Source organism: Monodelphis domestica, chromosome 1 (genome assembly GCF_027887165.1).
Source record: "Monodelphis domestica isolate mMonDom1 chromosome 1, mMonDom1.pri, whole genome shotgun sequence".
Lineage (NCBI taxonomy): Eukaryota > Metazoa > Chordata > Mammalia > Didelphimorphia > Didelphidae > Monodelphis > Monodelphis domestica.
Genome location: NC_077227.1, coordinates 424,721,072 through 424,741,113, shown reverse-complemented (window position 1 = coordinate 424,741,113; position 20,042 = coordinate 424,721,072). Strand labels below are relative to the sequence as shown.

At 36.4% G+C, this 20,042-nt stretch overlaps 1 protein-coding gene across 6 annotated transcripts in view; it reads left to right on the top strand.

The window, feature by feature from the left end:
• DENND1A (DENN domain containing 1A) overlaps positions 1 to 20,042 on the top strand; it is a 728,196-nt gene that overhangs the window by 436,243 nt on the left and 271,911 nt on the right. For all 6 annotated transcript variants that reach the window (XM_007474630.3, XM_007474629.3, XM_007474632.3 and 3 more), the window contains one exon: positions 11,754 to 11,799. In XM_007474630.3, the coding sequence (XP_007474692.2) occupies positions 11,754 to 11,799 (46 nt within the window). The remainder of the gene's footprint in view (positions 1 to 11,753; positions 11,800 to 20,042) is intronic.

Sequence of the window (20,042 nt, the reverse complement as noted above, 5' to 3'; positions counted from 1 at the left end):
TGTTGTTTACTCATTTTTTCTACCTTATTTCTTTATTATGGACTTTATGTTAATGTTAGACTCTATTCTTGGATTTTGAGAAAAAGCACTGCCTCATCTCCCTCTTCAAGTACTATTATTTTCAAGCTAGTTCTAGGTTTCTGGAGGTTTTTGTTGCTTCCGAGTTCATGTAACATTGGGAGAGATGTGTCACTCTTCTCTTGATCTAAAGTCTGATCCTTGATTAGGAAGATCCCTTGAACCTTTTAGATTATAATCAATACTTCTCAAGGCTCTGAGCCCTCAGGACTAGAAATCAAAGAAGGTGTTGGACTCTGTAAGCAAAGCTGAATTGCAGTAGCACAAAAGAAATGTGAGATGCTCAAATTTAGACACTGTTCTCCATATCTTCATAATAGTTATTTGTACCCAACCTGGTACAACCATCTCAGCTTGTCTTGGTCTGATCAGGCACAGCTGAATACATTATACATTGAACCCAACATAGTGATGTCATTTTGATCTCCTTCAAGTACAAAGGACAAATAACTAACCATCTAATTAATTAAGGAAATTATGAAAGTATATTTACAAAATTGGAAGTACGCCCAAACCTGATATTCTGAGTGAATATTAGCCAAGTTCAATGGCTAGTGCTAGACATAAATCTGTTGTTGAAAGTTAGCATTTGTGCTATGTGTACATCTTTTAGAGCCAACACACTGATTGCTTACAATTGAGGTAGTGCTACATAATAGAAAAAAGAATGACCTTGGAAGTCTGTGCCATTTATTAGTTCTATGACTTAAGTCACTTTCTCTTTCTGAGGCCCTGTTTTCTTCATCTGTTAAATGGTAATGAAAACACATGAAACTATGGAACTTGTTTTTGTGAAGAAAGTCTTCTGTAGAAATAGAAGGCCTAGGAGGCAGCTGGGTAGGTCAGTGGATTGAGAGCCAGGCCTAGAGAGGGGAGGTCCTAGGTTCAAATCTGGCCTCAGACACTTCCCAGCTGTGTGACCCTGGGCAAGTCACTTAACCCCCATTGCCTAGCCCTTACCACTCTTCTCCCTTGGAGCTAATATTCAGTATTGATTCTAAGATGAAAGGTAAGGGTTTTAGGAAAAAAAAAGAAATAGAAGGCCTTTAGAAATGTAATGCATTATCATGCCTAGACTAATCTGGTGATTGCAATATTAGTTACTACTTTCCCATTTCTTTGTCCTTGAAACTTTTAAATGTACTAAACCAGATCTTTAAATGTACTAAACCAGATCTATAGGATGTGGGAGCCAGAAGGTCCTTCAGCATTGATTTAGATGTAGCCTGTTTTAGATGAGGACACTTGGGCCCAGGGAGGACAAGGACTTCCCAAAGGTTCTTATAGGTAATAAAGAGAATTTTTGTTCCATTTTTGTGCAGAATTTATCACTAAAAAACAAACCATGCTCCTAACTTTTAAAACTTTTCTTTTAAAAAATAAAGAAAAGGTTTGAAGTTCTTAGAATTTCCTTTACCAATCAGCATATTTTGATGGGAAATTATTTCTGACTAGAAGACAGAACTGATAAAAATAATTTGAAGTATGAATTGTTATTATGGTAACTCCTCCCTTTTTTTTAAGGGGGAAGAAGGTGGGGAGAGTTTATGAGATCTAACTATGCCCAAGATAATCCTAAACTAATGTGCCTTTTTTCTGGTAGGGATATGCATAAGAGGGAATCAGTGTTTTCTATTCTCCTTTTGGTCTCTGGGTGACTCTATTTTATGTATTTTTACTACTAGTGTTTCTCTATTTCTACTGATTCTCTTCCAATTAGTAGCTGCCCACCTTAAGAGAACATAATTAAGAGTTCTCTAGCTAGCTAGACGGAAAATAATTAAACAAATTGTAAAAATGGTCATAATGAATGAGCAATACATGACCATTAAGAAACCTGCAATATCCATATTCATGCCTGCACCTGGCTAAACAGAGGCCTGTTCTTCAGTACTTGGAATCACAGTGGTAGAGTTTAAGGAAGCCTTACAACACAGAACCTGTGGGACTGAAAAGGCCTTCAAACATAGAAAACTTGAACTGAAAGGACCTATAGCACAGAGAATGTTAGAACAGAGCACATGTTACTAGAGCAGCAAGAACATAGAAAGTGTTAGGAAGTAGGATGTTAGAACTAGATTACTTTTTAAAAGCAGAATGTCAGAACTCAGAATTAAAAAGGATTTTAGAAGCCTCTCCTTTTACAGATGGTCACCCTGAGGCTCAAAGGTCACACAGCTAACTAGTTAAATGGCTGGCAGGGGCCAGGAATGAACTTAGTTTGGTTGACCAAAGTCTAGTTTTCTTTCCAGCACACTATGCTTCACCTTATCTTCTGAAATTTTATCAAAATGGGAAAGGTGGTCCATAAGTTATATATAATCTCTGAAGCACAGTCTAATATTTTAGAGCCAGATTTCAGAAGTGCTAGACTGTACAAAACTCTAACTCAGAGATCAAAATTCATCAATATCAGTCTCATTATTAATAAATAGGATTTTTTAAAATTTGATTCTGTGATTTCACTGGCATAGGAAAGAAACTTCAATGCAAATCAGCAGTTGTTCTGCAATTTGTTTAGAGAATTGCTTCAGGCCTTTCTTAAGAAATGAAATGACTTGCCAGGGCAAGTGACAGGGCCAGTCAGTCCACTTGATACTTGATCATCTTGACTTGAAGCATAGGCTCTCTGTTTGGCAATTTGTAAAATTATGGAATTTAGAGATCATCATCAGAGATGATCAGAGAACAGTGGAGGTGGAAGGGATCCCATCCCCTAAGTCATCTAGCCCAGTTTCTACATTGATAGAATTATTTTACCTGTCTTGCCTCTCACTTACAAACATCTTTTTAGCAAAATCACTCTAATTAGAGGAGGTGGTCCTATGAGTCTTAAGAATATTATCGAATGTTAAGAAAAGATAGGCAGTATGAAATAGTGAATAGAGAATCAGCTTCAATATCAGGATAACAATATCAGGTGTTGAAATTCTTCTGCCTTTGAGAAATACTATCTATATTAATCAGTTAACCCTCAAAACATCACTTAACCCTTCTCTACATGGTCCTGTATAATTCTCTTTTGCTTTATGTTCTATAACAATTGCTGATCTATATTGGTAAAGAATGGTTACTTATGGGGAACTTCTTACTTTGACGAAATAACTAATCAAAATTTTTTGGCATTTTAGAGTGTTCAAAGATCTTTACAACCATAATATCATTTGGTTCTTAGGATAAGTCCAACTCTTTAGATAAGTGTTATAAGACTTTTGGGACACCCTGTACTCTTTTCTCTGCCTACTTTATATGAATCAAACCACTCTACAACTCCTTGCCATTATATGTACATACATGCATTATAGATACATACACATGTATGGCATAGATAACTTGTTCATCAAAGTCTGTTCCTGCATGAACCTTTCCCATGTTAATACTATCCTATTTTCTAACAATCTGCACTGTATAACTTAGCAACATGTAATAACAATATGTGCTGTGTGTGTGTATCATAAAACTATGTTCTTTGATAGTTATTGATCTGTGACCTCTCCAGTGTAGATTCTTTAATAATATAGGTTTTACTAGTACACATACATACATACATACATATATATATATATATATATGAAGAGGGGTGTGTTTGTGTGTGTGTTGTTCTTTAATATTTTGTAGCTATGAGAGTAGCATTAGAACTATTCATCCATTATGTCTCACATGATTATACCTACTTTTTCAGTCCTTAATGATGTTTTGTCTTCTCATATATAATCATCGTTGGTTATATACCATAGCCTTACTGCTTCCATAGTGCATGAATGAAAAAATATTTCTTAAGTACTTCTGTACTAAGTGGTGGAGATATAACTAAGGGGGGGGGGGAGAAATAATTCATGCTCCTAAGGATTGCCCCTAATTGGGGGAAATAATACATATAAGAAAGTTCAGCTTGTAGAGCTTATGAAAGAGTCTAGAAGTCAAAGAATACAGGAATGAGACAGATGGCAAGGTCCAAAAGTCTTATGATTACATAAGATGACCATGCCAAAGGACTGTAGGGCATAGAAGCAGGTCAGATCATAAGGCCTAGAGAATCTCTGGAGGCAGTGTTAGGACAGATGTTAAGGTCTGGTGGTCTACCATCTTATCAGAAGGATTAGAGCTATTTAACTACCATCTTAGTCAAAACCTTTTAAGAACAAAGCATCCAAGAAATAGCAAGAAGGCAAAAGAGGAGTAGGGTACCCCCCAAGGGGTCTCAGTTCTTCCTGTCATCTAACAACCAAAGCTGATAGAAAAAGTGAACTGAATAAGGTAAGGGGCTAGGCTAGTGATGGTAAAACTTTTAGAGACCATGTGCCCAAACTGCAACCTTCACCTGTATGTGAGCCCCAAACCCACATTACCTCAGGTACAGGAGGGAAAAAGCACTCCCATTGGGCTGCTGGGTAGAGGGGTTGGTTATGTGAGAAATGTCCTCAGGCACACATGGAAAGAGGGAGGGGAGTAGCCCCCTCCAGCCTGCATGCCACAGGACTAGAGCAATCTCAGCAGTGGTGGTTTTTCTTACTACCATCCTACTTTCTCTGATGGTTTACAGTGCATGTTTTTTTTTGTTTGTTTGTTGTTTATTTGTTTGTTTGTTTTTAAACCCTTACCTTCCATCTTGGATTGGTTTCAAGGCAGAAGAGTGGTAAGGGCTAGGCAATGGGGGTTAAGTGACTTGCCCAGGGTCACACAGCTAGAGAGTGTCTCAGGCCAGATTTGAACCTAGGACCTCCCCTCTCTAAGCCTGGCTCTCAATCCACTGAGCTACCCAGCTGCCCCCTTTTTGTTTGTTTTTACTGTGCATCTTTCTAGTGACCTTTTGATCACTTCCAATTTTGATTCCTCTGACATTGTTTTATTCCTTGATTTATAGTCACATAATATTTCTAGAATGGGTATGTGTATATAGCACAGGTGATACATACTTCATGTATGATTATACCTATATATTACCACCTTATTGTTTAATGTGTTTATGTCTTATCTCTCCAATTAGTTAGTACCTACTAAATATTTATTTAGTTGATTGGATGGAGAGGTGTCTCAAGATCATAGTGAAAGCATTAGAGATATTTAGCCTGGAGAAGAGATTAAGTAGCTATCTTTTAAGTATTTTAATAGCTGTCATATAGAAGAAGGATTGGGTTTGTTCTCCTTGGGCTCATGTAGGAAAATTAGGAACAATGGGTAGAAGTGATAGAAAAGCTAATTTGGCATAGAAAGGACATGAAAAGGAAAAACTTATGTATAACTGGAATCTAAAAATGGAATGGCCTCCTTGGGAAACAGTGGATGCCTTCTTTCCAGAGGTCATAGTAGAGGTTAAATGTGATGTGCATCTGTGTGTGTATTTCAGAGATAACACAGAGAGATTCCTTGTTCAGGTAGGACTAGATGGCCTCTGTGGTGCCTTCTAGTTTGGAGATTCTGTGAAATAATTGTCAAGTCCTTTGTAAACTTAAGTTCATATTTTTTCTTATATTCTTATATGAATATGCACAGAATTATCCAAGTTCATATTTTTAACATGTTAAAGATTATCAAGTATCTCTGACTTAGTGAGGAAATGATGGCAGCATAAAAAAGTATCTCAATTTACATTTTTACAATACATAAAGCCGTTGTGCTATGTATGGTAAATAATATATCTTAAATATGTTCTAAATACAGAGCTGTTATAGCCCTAACAATACTTAGTGAAGAAATTGCCTTCCTATGATAGGCCATAGTGACTCTGGAAAAATTGTTGTACTTAATTAATACATGTTTAATATACCCAAAACCTATAATTGACTTTGTATCTGGTGACTTCTTAGTCTTTTGTACCGTCCAGGAAAGCATTTTCTTCCCTGTTTTAAAATTAATTTGATTTTGTAGAAAGACAAAAACATGTTATTTAGAACTTCTGTATTTTAAATTTTATAATATTCAAAAAATATCCTAGAACATAGATTATTAAACCATAGGATGGTAAAACTGAATGTTGAAATATAGAATAGTCACCTGGATTATTGCAGTAGACAACTGATTGATTTCCCTGCTCTCTTTCCCCTTTCCAAGTCATTCTTACCTAACAAAATGACTTTCCTAAAGCACAGGTGCAACCATGTCTTTCCCTTCTTCAGCAATCCCCAATGGCTCCCTATTTCTTCTATAGTCAAAATTAGGCTCCTCTTTTTGGCATTTAAAAGCCCTTCACAACTTGGTTTCACATTGCTTTCCAGCTTTATTAAATTTTCTTCTTCATGTTTCAACATACCAATCACACTGGCCTGCTTCCTGTTTCCTCTCTCATCACTGTGCTTTCAACAAGCCTGTCCTACGAGGCATAGAGTACATTTCTTACTTCCACTTTTTAATACTTAGTTTCTTCCAAAGTTATGTCACATACCACCTCTTTCATGAGACCTTTCCTGTTCCTTCCATATGAGCTAATGCTCCCCAATTGCCTTTTGTTTATTTTGTAGATATCTTCTATATTCTTATAGCATATATGTACATTTTGCTCCCCTTACTTTTATGGAAGTTGAGGGCAAGAAATATCACATTTTTAACTTTGTATCCCTTGTGCCTAATATAATAGCTGGCATATCCTAGGTATTTCCTAAATGCTTATTGATTAAGGTTATCTGGCTCATCCTCAATTGCTAAATAAGAAAACCAAGGCCAAGAAAAATTGCATGACTTGTCCATGGTCAAATGATTTATTTCTAGCAGGATCTAAGCATCTGGGCTCTTTCTGCTGCACTGAATTGCTATCTGCATTTGGAAGGAAAACCTTAATTACTAAATCACACAGAAAACTGCCTAATTTAATAGAAAACTATTTATTCTGTTCTTTTTAAAATCTATTTTTATAGACAAACTCATTTGAACAAAGTAAATTTTCTTTGACATTTCAATTAAAACTCATTCTTGTTGGGTTATTTTTCAATTAAACATGAAAGATAGAGAAATTGATGCAGCAGGGTTGGTTCTTCTTACAGATTTGGGTAATTCTTACACTGACTGGCAGACTGTTTCTAGACAGTAATAATTTGCCCCTGTTCTGGAATTCCACACTCTTCTTGCTTCCTTTCATTACATTAGCCAAAGTTCTGTGAGATGAGACATTTGCCGTCTTAAGACTTCCTGCCAGGGGTTCAGACTTTGTATTTCTGACATTGAATCTGTCGTGTTCCTGAAGCTACTTAATTAGAAACACATTCGTTACACAGTATGCTGGGGAGAGGTTGGACAGCAGAACCCAGTCATATAAGGAAGTTTGAGCATTTGTACAACTGGCATTTTAAACTAATAGTTTATGCTTTAAGAGGAAAAATAAAATATATCATCAGACAGTCCCTTACCCCTGGAAGGCCTCCATTACAGAAGTTGAATGTGTACAGAAAAAAGTTAGATACCTTATTTGATTCATTAAAAAGTTTTAGATTAAATAAAAAGGAAAAATCATTTTCAGTTTCATTATAGTATATGATTCTTTTCTATTGCTCTGAGGAAAAAAAAAAAACCCAAAGCATTCTGGGGGAATGATTCCCAATCAGAGGAGGTTCCATAAGGGCCCTGTTTCCATCCTTTTGAAATAGTGCTGTAGAAATTTGTAGACATTGGCCCGAGAAGAGTGTTTTATACTCTGAATGGAATTGTTTTAGTTTGACATTTAATTTATTATTTAAGGGGTTCAGGTTCTGTTTTTTGTGTAAAGACTTGTTTTTTATCTGTGTGCAGCTGTAAATTGATGTTGTTGTTTGGATAATAACAGTAACAGCTCCAATTTTTGCAGTGCTTTATAGCTTACAAAATCCTTTCCTCCCAATTTTATAGACGAAGAGACTGAGGCTCAGAACAAGAATAATGATGATGATGAATCCCATTTCTCTAATAATTTTCAAACCAGAAAGCAGCAATCTTGCCACACACCCTGCAAAATAGGTGGTTAAAAAAAAAGATTCTTTTTGCATTTTATAAATTAAGAAACTGAGGCTAAGATTGACAACAAGAGTTCCCATTTCAATATCACTTTACAACTTAAATACCTTCCTCACAATATTCCTATTAGGTAGTTAGTATTGTTAAGTATTATTATTTCCATTTTATAGTTAGGTGAACTGAAAATTGTTGAAGTGACTTATTGGAAATGAGGCTCCATTTCTTTTTGCTATATTATCCTGCCCTTTTTGTGAAAGACTTGTATCTAGGTAAGAATTCAATATCCATATAATATTAAGATAAACAGTCAGTTTGTTGTGATTGAAGGCAGTTACGTTCCATATACGTAGGTGTTTATAATTATTGTCCGCAAACAGTGGTTTTTTTAATTTTTTTGAGGAAAGCATAAATTTGACATAGACCAGCTTGTAGAGTAGGATTGTCTCTAGAAATGGGTTAATAAAACTTGAATAATAGAGCCCTATGCTATCCTTTCTTCTGCCAGCTTGAATTTCTAGTCTCAGCTTGTTTTACTCTTTGTATAGGATCTGGGGCTAGTACTTTCTTTAAGAATGTAATTTAAACTCTCCAGATCTGTTTTTCCACCTAAAAATAAACATACTAGATATTCTATAAGGTCTCTTCACCTTTCTTACTTCCTATACTCCTAACATTTTATTTTCTAAGGTTCCTTCCAAATTCTTATATTCTAAATTCTCAGTCTATGATAATGTCTCTTCCAGCCATAACAATTAATATTTTAAGTTCTTTTGTGTGCTAACCTTCTGTGTTCAAACTTTATCTTCAATTCAACAATCATTCAAACATTTTTAAGTGCTTTTTTTGACCAGAAATTCCTTCCAGGGCAATCTGGAATTATACCCAAAGGCTTTAGGCTTTAAATGACTGGCTGCCCTTTGATCCAGCCATATCACTGCTGGGTTTGTACCCCAAAGAGATAATAAGAAAAAATACATGTCCAAAAAATATTCATAGCCACGCTCTTTGTGGTGGCAAAAAATTGGAAAATAGGGGATGCCCCCTAATTGGGGAATGGCTGAACAAATTGTGGCATATGTTGGTGATGGAATACTATTGTGCTCAAAGGAATAATAAAGTGGAAGAATTCCACGCGAACAGGAATGACCTCCAGGAATTGATGCAGAATGAAAGAAGAACCAGGAGAATGTTGTACACAGAGACTGATATACTGTGGTACAACCTAATGTAACAGACTTCTCTACTAGCAGCAATGCAATAATCCAGGACAATTCTGAGGGACTTATGAGAAAGAACTCTATCCACATTCAGAGGAAGAACTGTGGGAGTAGAAACACAGAAGAAAAACAACTGCTTGATCACATGGGTCGATGGGGATATGATTGGGGATGTAGACTCTAAATGATCACTCTATTACAAATAATAATAATATGGAAATAGGTCTTGATCAACAATACTTGTAAAACCCAGTTGAATTGTGTGTTGACGTAAGGGAGGGTGGAGGGAAAGAACATGAATCATGTAACTATGGAAAAATCTTCTAAATTAATTAATTAAATTTTTTAAGAATTTCAAAAATATTTAAAAATAATGTTTATAAGGAAAAATATTGGACACAAAGGAATAAAGTTTTATTAGAAACCACAAAAAAAAATGAAATTCCTTTCCGCACTAATATTCTATTAATCCAGAAGCTAACACTTGGTGAGAGCTCTTGCCTGGACTGTTGAGTAAGAATGTTCATCTGCTTGCAACAATCCAGGCTATGGTTAGGCTCCAAATGAGCAGTGAGTGTTCCATATTCAGTATATATTTACTAAACACCTAAGATGTACCAGACATTATGGCACATATTTGAAATAAGGATACAAGGATAAAAACAACTCAACCTGTACCTTCAGGAGCATGTAGTCAGTCAATCAGTTAAACACCTACCATATGCAAGACATTGTCCTAAGTACTGGGAATACAAAAAATAGTTTCTTCTCTAAAGAACCTTACAATCTAATGGTGGAAACAACGTGGAAACAAATTTCAACAAAGCAATATATATATATGTATATATATATATATATATATATGTATATATAATAAATAGGAAAGGCACTAGTACATTGAGAAGGTTTCCACTAAAATATGGAATATTAGTTGGGACTTAAAGGAAGCCAAAATGTCAGTAGTCAGAGCAGAGGAGGAAAAGAATTTCAAGCATGGGAAAATTTTTCTTTCCAACCAGAGAAAATATCTAGAGATAAGAGATGGAGTGCCTTGTTTGTAGAATATCCAGGAGGTAAGTGTCACTGGTTTGAAAAGTATATATGATTCAGAGAGTAAGGTCCAAGAAGAGTGGGAAGGTCAGATGGAACTAGGTTATAAAGGACTTTAAATGCCAAATAGACCATAAAAAAAATTATTCTGGGGGCAGTAAGGAACCCTTGAACCCATCTCAGGGTATGGATCCAAGGGCAACTGACTGTGTGACTTACAGAAAAACTCTTGACTTACCACATGCTGAGTATGCTCCTCCACCTCCTTACCCCACATAGGGGAGGGAGAAAGCACTCCCATTGGGTTGTGCTGGGCAAAGGGGCAGGGGATATGAAAAAATATCAGGTGCAGTGGAGAGGGGAGGGGAACAGTTCCACCCAAGTCCCTCTGCCTTTTTAGTAATTGACTCTGGATTAGGGAGGGGGGCCGTGTGCCCACAGAGAGTGCTCTATGTGCCACCTTTGACACCTGTGCCAAAGGTTTGCCATCACTGCCATGGCGCAAGTTCCCAGACAAACTCCAACCTACAGGAAGAATGGGGTGGGGTTATCTTGTAGAGGGGACCTTGAAGAGAAATGGATGGGGGAGGGGGTGGGAAATCAGCTTTACTAATTTACTATTACCTTGAGTTATTAAAAACTATTAATAATTTGAGAATAACACACTGATTTCTAACTCCACACATTAGTAACTTTGTAGAGAGTAGTTTAGATCAGAAGGAGGATTGTAAGAGGTTTAGAAGAAAGTGAGACGAGAGAAAGTACAGGCATTTACTATAGACCACCTTTTTGAGGAGTTTAGCTACAAAGGGCAGAAGAGATAGGACAATAGAATAGATGGAAGGATCAGGTGAGAGTCTTGTAAAGAGATGGATGAAGTTACTTCATCTCACTGGGCTTGTTTACTGATCTGTAAAAGAAGGTTGGATCAAACCATCTCAAACTTTATAACTGAAAGATTCCTTTCAGTTTACTCAATTGTAAAAAGGCTAAATCTAGTGATCCAAAAACACACACGCATAGCTGTGTTATTCATTAGATCACAGTGCATAGAAGCTATCGTTACACAGAGAGATCTAAAAAAAAGTCTAGGGTGGTCAGGAGGAGCCCTTTTAACTGGGATTGTCCAGGAAAGTTTCATTGAGAAGGTGGTACCTGTGCAAGACCTCAATGAGTGCAATAATGGAAGATATAACCCTTTTCCCATTCCAGCTTGTGGTTAATTCCTGCATTTCAAGCCTTGTTACTCAACTGCCATTTTTATTACAGGCGTGTGCTATCATTCCCAGGCTGCAAACATTTTGAAAATCCCTGTGAAGCTTCTCAGCTCGGGAACATAATGTCATATTAGGATTTTTGTTGTGAAAGAAAATGTAACTGTGCATACGTTTATTAAAACAGTTTTTCTGCAAATATTTAACCGTCTGTAATTTTCAGGCGGATGCAACAGACATTAAAACAGCTGTTTGTCTTTGTTTCTCTTCACAGTGCTCCCATGCCCTACCTCATAGGAATACATTTAAGTCTAATGGAGGTAAGTTGGCTTGCTTTCTCTGGAAATTTCTTGCTCTGTGGTTTGGTTTCCTCCTGTTTCTGCATGGCATCAGAATAGACTGGGTATCTGTATTCACAACTTAACATATGGGAACTCATACAAGCAACACCTCAGGCTCTGTCCTCCTCCCTTGATGACAGAGCTGAGCATTCAGCTAAGATTCTTTCCCACTTGGTTATTGTTTTCTGTCTTTCATTCATTTGGGGAATGGTAAATTTTCTCAGGTGAGGCTCCAGGGACTTGGAGGGCAGAAAAGGTCTTCAGGGAATATTCCAAGCTTTGGGCAAATACTAGTCCACCTGCCTTTAATAAAGAACCAGCTTGTGCATTCTCCTCTTGTAGCCAAAATCTCGACTTTACAACTGAAAGGATAGAACCATTGACTTTTAGAGTAAGGGACATTTAAACATAATGCTAGAGGTGAAAGAAACTTTAGAACATAAATCTTATAATGTTAAAACTAAAGTAAACCAAGGATGGTAATGATCAGAGCTAGAAGCTACCTTAACATTTGTGGTATAACCAAAAACATTTCCAACTTGGTGTTAAGAGTACTGAAGTTCCTATCCCTACTCATCTATTTGACATTGTTATTCAGAAAGGCTAATGAGGTCATCTGATCCATTCTCCTCATTTTAGAGATGAGAAAATAGGGACCAAAGGAAGTTAAATTTCATGCTTTGGGTCAAATAAGTGACCACGTCAGGACTCAAACCTGTCAATCTCCTGTGCTTTCCTCCTCTTCATGCGTCCTCAGCTTCTGCACTTATATCATTTGGGTAGGGACATTGCATGCCCATAGAGTTCTTTTTGCTGTATATTAGTCTCTGAGAGCAAAGTTCCAGGCTTGCCTTTTTTTTCACAGAGGAGATGAGTTCTCAGGGGAGGGGAGAATAGGAAACTGCTTCTCCCAGTGGTAAAGCTTTTCTTGTCTTGAAGGAAATGTGGCCTCTTCTTTTCTGTTCAATTCACTCTAGGTCAACTGGGACCACCTGCTTCTTCACTATTTGTTGCACACAGTGCTATTGTGCTTACGAAACGAAAAGAGTTGGTTATCAGAAAACCTGTTGGTTTGACATTGAGAATCTCGATCAAAATAGACCATTAAAAATCTGCTCCAATTTCTAAATTGACAGGCTGGCCATGTGGCTCCCACATTCTGTTAACTCTGCCTTTCTGTCATCACCCAGCCCTGGGTATATAAAGTGTAGGGTTTATGGACTGTCACAGATTATGTATTCAGATTGTATTGTACTGAACTTTTTTCTTTTCGGTCTTTTGATTTCTAAGAGCTCAGGTGGAATCAAAGCTACAGTAAAAAGAATATCATTAAGAATTTGAGTGAAAAAATATTAAAAATTAAAGAATTTAAAAGACACCCTCTGGTCATAAGATTTAGTGTTTAATGAGGTCTTTGGATTCATCTAATCCAGCTCCTTCTTTTTCCAAATGAGAAAATTCAGGCCCACAGATCGAAGTCACTTACCTCTGGTTATATAAACAATAAATAGCAGAATTGCTCTTCAAACTGAGGTCTCTTGATTCTAAGTCTAATATTTTCCTTCTATGACACAATGATGAATCATTGAATCTCAGAGCTAAAAAGGACCCCAGAGTGCATCTAGTAAAACCCCTCTCTGAGCAAGAATCCTCTCTTATTTCCCAGGAAAATATTTGGGTCATTCTGTCTTTGGGCTGAACTTATTGTTAAATTATTAAGCTGACATGCTTCTTTAAAATTTACTAAACACATTATTCCCAAGTCTACCATTGGAATCAAGAAGAGCAATTTTAATCTCTCTTTTACAAGATAGATATCCAAAGGTAAAAACCATATCTCCTCTAAGTCTTCTAGAGGGATAAATGGCATAGTAGGAAAAGCTCAGGACTAAGTTTGAAGACATATTTCATCCCAATCTCTGCCACTCACAAAATGCATGAACTTAGACAAGTCACTTGTCCCTATCTCTTTGGCTTCAATTGCCTCATCTGTAAAAAGAGAGAGTTGGATTAGATGATTCTTAGGATCCCATCCACTTATAACATTCTGTGAGTCTCTTTACAACTTCATACAATCTGGCTCCAACCATCTCTTTAATTTTATTGCCCCCTATTCCCTTTAATATTCTTGAATTTCCAACTGAAGAGGACTCACTCATTAACATCTTTTTTTTTTTTCCTTCCTGTGTGTACACTACCCAGTGAAATATTTTTGTATATTTGGAATCTAAACCCAACCCCCACAAAGACCTCTTCCTCTTGTCAATTCCAATCCATCCCCCAAAGCCCTTTTTTGGACACTGCCTCCTTTGGGGAAGCCTTCCCTAGTGTTTCCATTTGGAGTTGATCTCTCTGTCTTTTGAACCTCACACATTGTAATTGTTATACATATTTATCATGTTCTGTGTTATATTAGCTAAGTTTCTTGAGGGCAAGGGATCATTCCTTATTTTATTTTTGCATATCTAACATCATTATTCATTGCACATTATAGGTTCTTGGTAAATTGTTATTGAATGAATGAATGAAGGTTTTTGTTGCTATTCCCCAGAAAGCATAAAGAGAGAAGATTCATCCTCTCTTACACTGTCATTCTCACTAGCAGTTCAGCAAAGGATTTAAAAAGACTTATTTTTGACTGTCTTGTTAATTCTTCTCAAAAGCTATAGGCACCTTATTATGCCTTTGCATATGTGCCAGAATTTTTTTAAACTTCAAAATGAATGTGGCAGATGTTCATAAAAGTTTAGAAAAAGCTAAACCATGAAGAGACTTTTTAACCATTTTTATGACTCTCAAAATTGTTGTTGAGAATGAAACATGAATTGTGATTTCTTATAACTTGAAAACAGATCATATACGGGTAGAGGCTTCATTTATCACTAGCCTAGTAGATATTTTATTATAAATTAAATGTTCCCCTAGGTAACAGCTAGGTGGTGTAGTAGATGGAACAAAGTAAATCGGGGGGAAAAGTTAACTTTCTGGCTCAGACACTTAATAGCGATAATACTCTGAACAAGTCACTTCACTTCCCTCATTCTCAGTTTCCTCACCTATAAAATGGGGATAATAACAGCAACTACCTCTCAGAATTGTTATGGAGGACCAAATGAGATAAAATACGTAAAAGTGTTTTCCAAACCTTAAATACTATAAAACCATTAGCACTGGAAAACTCTTTGGAGATCATCTAGTGCAACCTTACAATGTAATAACCTTCCAACAAATTCTCTTTCTCCCTTACTTGCCTTTACTTGTATATAAGCATTCTTTCTTCCACTCTCCTTTCTTCTCTGCTCCTTAGCTCCTCCCCACTGCCTTGATCTGCATCTTTCTCCTTCTGCCTCCTTTCTTTCTCCTTCTCATACATGTTCACACTCCCTTTAATTTTAAAATGCATTTTTGTCATGTAAGAAGAGACTAATTCTGGATAAAGATAACTGTATAAGGAGAATTCATGGTACTTTCTTCCATAAACATAGTATGTCATTATTGATTTCTATGAACAGAAATCCTAAACATGGCCATTGGTGAATAAGGAGTTATATTTTAAGATTATCAACTTTGTGGTCATCAGAAAAGTATTTTATTGTCCTACCAGCTTGTAAGCTCCCTGATGAAAAGTGCTGTCTATTTCTCAAATTTTGTATTTTCCCCAGTGCCTAGTGTAATGGCCCATATCTATCAGGGAGTTAATATATGTTGAATTCAAATTTGAATTCCTTGAAAGAAAACACGGTCTTGAAAATTATATTTTCTTTATATTGGTTCCATCTCTAATAGATGCCATTCTAGCAGATGTACAGAAATCATACAATATACAAAAATATGAAAATAATGTTACCTAAGCCATATGAGTACCTTAAGAGACAGAGCTCCTTTTAAAGGAAATTACACACTAGCATTCTTTATAAAAATCAGTGGTATTCTGAAATTGTCTTGTAATGGTTAGCCTACTTTAATAATTCGTGAAAAGTAGAGTTGAAGAAAGGGGATATAGGAATATACTAACTTGTGGGACAGGAGTCTTAGGGTCATACTCTTGTCTATGGCACAGATATATTGTATGACTTTGAGTCACTTCTGGGCTTCTGTTTCCTAGGCAATACAATGAGTGTGGCACAGAAGCAAAAAAAATGTTTTAATTCAGGCTTACAGTGAATTAATAGAAGCAGTGACCAGCACAGTAAGGGGATTGTGCTACTGTGCTCTTCCCTGGGCATAACCTGTCTGATGTGCTTTGTTCCCTGATGGGTACCTTATTTTAGAAGGAAGAAGCACAACATATTCAGAGGAAGGTGGCTGGGTGCCACCCAGAGATCATTTGAATGCACTTGGAATGTTTAATGTTGGAGAAGAGAAGACTTAGAGGCTGACTCAATTTATTTGAAGGGCTATCATCTCAGAGGGGTTTTATTGTTTTGCTTATCCCCAGAAGACAAAACCAGGAGCTGTGGGAGGATGTGGCCAAGGTAGATTAGGTTTGATGTAAGGAAAAAACTTCCTAACCAAAAGAGCAATACAAAAGGGAAGGAACTACTTCAGAAGGTTGTCAACTGAGAGTACTTCAATTGAGGCTGAATGACCAAAGAATTCTGATTCAAATATGGATTGGTCTAGGTAACCTTTGAAGTCTGTTCCAATTCTGATTGATTGAATTCTGTGACCTTTAAGGTCACACTAACATTCTGTGCTCTGTTTTCTTACATTCTGTATTTTTAGGTGTCTTCTAACTCCAACATTCTATGTTTTAAAGTTCTTTTTTGGCTCTAACATACTGTTTCTGAGTTCTCTTCCAATTTAAAAAAATTATGTGTTCTATGATGGTATTTTCCCTTCGGTCCCTTTTTATTTTCTAAGATATGTGCTCGTAAGTGTAATTCTCTCAACTTGGTATTCCAAAATCAGAGTTCAAATGACCCTTTTGATGCTGAGGAGGTAGGAGTTTTTATTAAAATTTTATTTTTGAGTGTTAAAGTACTTTACTATGTTCTTTCTTTCTCCTTATCCTTTCTTTCCCACCCTTCTCACTTATATTCTCGTTTTTCACACCCCACCTGAAATATTTGAATTTGGCTTTTTGCATTAACCTATTCTTAGCAATGGTGGGTGTAGGAGGTTCACATGGGAACAAAACCCCAGGGCCCCTCAGTGCTCCCAAGAAATATATGATTAATTCCACAGGGTTCTCAGAATAAATTGGTCTCTTTCCCATCACTAATTATAAGATTGTGCTTAAAGCTGAGAGTTCATGTAAATCTAAGTTTAGAGAATAGACCTTTAAATGTATTTAATAGGTATAAAATAAAATCTAGAGTGCCATTGTAGTGCCTCTGTAACCCCATCAGTGTGGGTGCTCTTTCCAATGGGATAGAACTTAACGTGTTCACACCTTTGCTTGATGTAGTCTTCTCTCAATTCCTCCCCAAAGGTTCTATGCAGAGGACTTCTCAATCTGTTCTTATTGAGAGGTAACCAGTGGAGTATATTGGCTCCTCCTGTTATCCTTTGCCCTCACAATGTGACTAACTCATCTGCTTTGATGATTGCATACTTTGTTGATGCTTTTTATACAATTTATGTGCAGGTGTTTGATTTCCAGTTGAGTGATTTGCAATTTTCAATTCTTCAGAGATTGATAATCTATGTCTCCCAGCATATATCCTCACAAGAACATTAATGTTAAGAAGATGGATCTTTGTTTCAGAGAGAAACTTGGAATACTTAAAACACTAGAATAATGGAATCTTGAGGTTGAAAAAGACTTTAGCTAGCACAACTCCTGTTTAAGCAAGGATCTCATCTACTGCTTTTCTGGCAAGAAGCTACATAGTGTCGGATTCAAGACCTTTCAGGGATAGTGAACCTATTACTTTCTGATGTCACCTATACTACTTTGGGAACATATAAAGCTGAAGTCTTGCCTCCTGTAATTTATAGCTATTCCTCTTAGCCATGTACTCTGGTGCCAAACAACATGTCTAATCCCTCTTTCCTAAGATAGCCCTTCAGATATTTGGAGACAGCTATAATGCGCCACCTACATCTCTTTTTTTTCCCTCTTGTTGTTCAGTCTTTTCATTTGTGTCTGACTCTTTGTGACCCCGTTTGGAATTTTCTTGGCAGAGATAACAGAATGGTTTGTCATTTCATTGTCTAGCTAATTTTACAGGTGAGAAAACTAAGGCAAACAGGGTTAAGTGACATGCCCAGAATCACACAGCTAGTGTATCTGAGTCTGAATTTGAACTCAGGAAGATGAGTCAGCCTGGCTCTAGGGCAAGCATTCTATCCCCTGTGACATGTAGCTGCCATAGGGTAAATATCTATGATTTTTTTTTCAGGGATTCTTATACAGAGTGGAATTCTGTTCTTTGACAGTCTCTCTGGATTTGTCATGAGAAGTCCTAGTTCTCAATGATTATTCTCCACTTATTATCTGTGATCAAGGATGGCTTCCTGAAAGAATTGGCAAGCCCAAACCCTGGTAGAAAAATCACGATTGCTTATTAACAGAGAAAGAAAGCAACATTTTTCAGTCTCTCAAAAAAACTAGTTTTTCTGTCAAATGAACCAGCAATGGTACAACTAGATCATGTTTCGCTTCTTTAATTTCAAGAATCTAGGTCTCTGTGTTGGGTTGTAGATTTTTGTTATATTTATTTTTTAAATAGTTTAAGAAAAAGTGAACAAAAGCCTTCCATTTTCATTTTTTCTCTAGTTTTTCTTCTTAGTAGGACTTCACAGCTAGATATTGGTAAATTGTAGTTCCTGTTAGCAAATGCTTGGATTAATTCAAAACACAGAATAATTGCATTCAGGTAGAAATTGCACTTTTTATATAGATTCTGAGAATAGCTAGGAAATTGTAGACAGTGTGGACATACTTACCAGGTCATAGTTATGGTCCAATAATGCTCTATAAATGTTGGGCCATTTATATAGGAGGCATCAAGAAATAGTAGAAAGAACCCTGGAACTAGAGTCTGATGATAGTGAGAATATACCATTAGAAAAGGCCTCCTTACCTATGAAACGAAGATAATAATATCATACTACTTATATGTGCTGGGGACATATGACAAAATGAAATGTTAAAAGGGAAGTCTTTTCTTTTTATTAAAAAATTTAAGTAGCAAAAATCCAACTTTCCCTCCCACTTCTCTCCACCCTTACCCTATCCCTCCCCTATCATTGAAAAAGAAAGATTAATTGTTGTGATGTATATGAATGATTAAGCATAACAAAATCCCACATTGGGTTATGTTAAAAAAAAAATGTGTGTCTGCACTCTGAGCCCTTCGCCTTTGTGTACATTTCCCTTTTTATGTAGCATATAAGAGTTATATAGCATGCTACATTATGAATCCTTTGGAATCATAACTGATTATTGCACTGATCAAAATTCTTAAATCTTTCAGTGTTGTGGTCTTTACAATAATATTTTTATTATAAAGGTTGCTCTTCTGGTTCTATTAACTTTGTTCTGCATCAGTTCATACAAATCTCAAGGGAAATCCTTTATGATTTTTTTTTCATTAAAAACATCTAGGGTAATAGGGCCTCAACATGACAAATTTTTTTTATTTAACTGAAAAACTCAATATCACAAACATAGACATATTGGTTTGGAGTCATAGGCCTTGAATCTCATCTTGATCTATTCATAGGACTTGAAACCACATCCTTTCCTCTCTGAGCTAGGTTCCTCATTTGTAAAATGGAGATTTAAAAAAATCCACTACATTATTGGGTGGTTGTAATTACTCCTGGATATACTTTTCTCTCTTAGCTTTCAAAATTCTGCTCTCTCTTGCTTCTTGTCCTTCCCTCTTACTCTTCCTTCTCTTTTTTCTTTTCTGGATCATCAGCCAGCTCTCCCCTCATAACTATGAGTGATCTCATCAGTTTCCATGGATCCAATTACCATCTCTATGCAGATGACTCCAGATGAATTTGTTGAACACTAACTTCTCTCTTAACCTTCAGTCTCATATCTCCAACTCCCTACTTGATATTTCAAACTGGATATCTCAAACATCTTAAACTCAGTATGTCCAAAACTGAACTTATTGTCTTTCTTCAGAAAATTTCTTTTTCCCAGCAGATGTAAATCTGTTTTCCATTGACACCAGTTTCCTTGCCATTCTTTGTATGCAACACTCTACTTCTCCTGGCTGTGAATTTTCACTAGCTATTGCTTTGTGCTTGGAACTGTC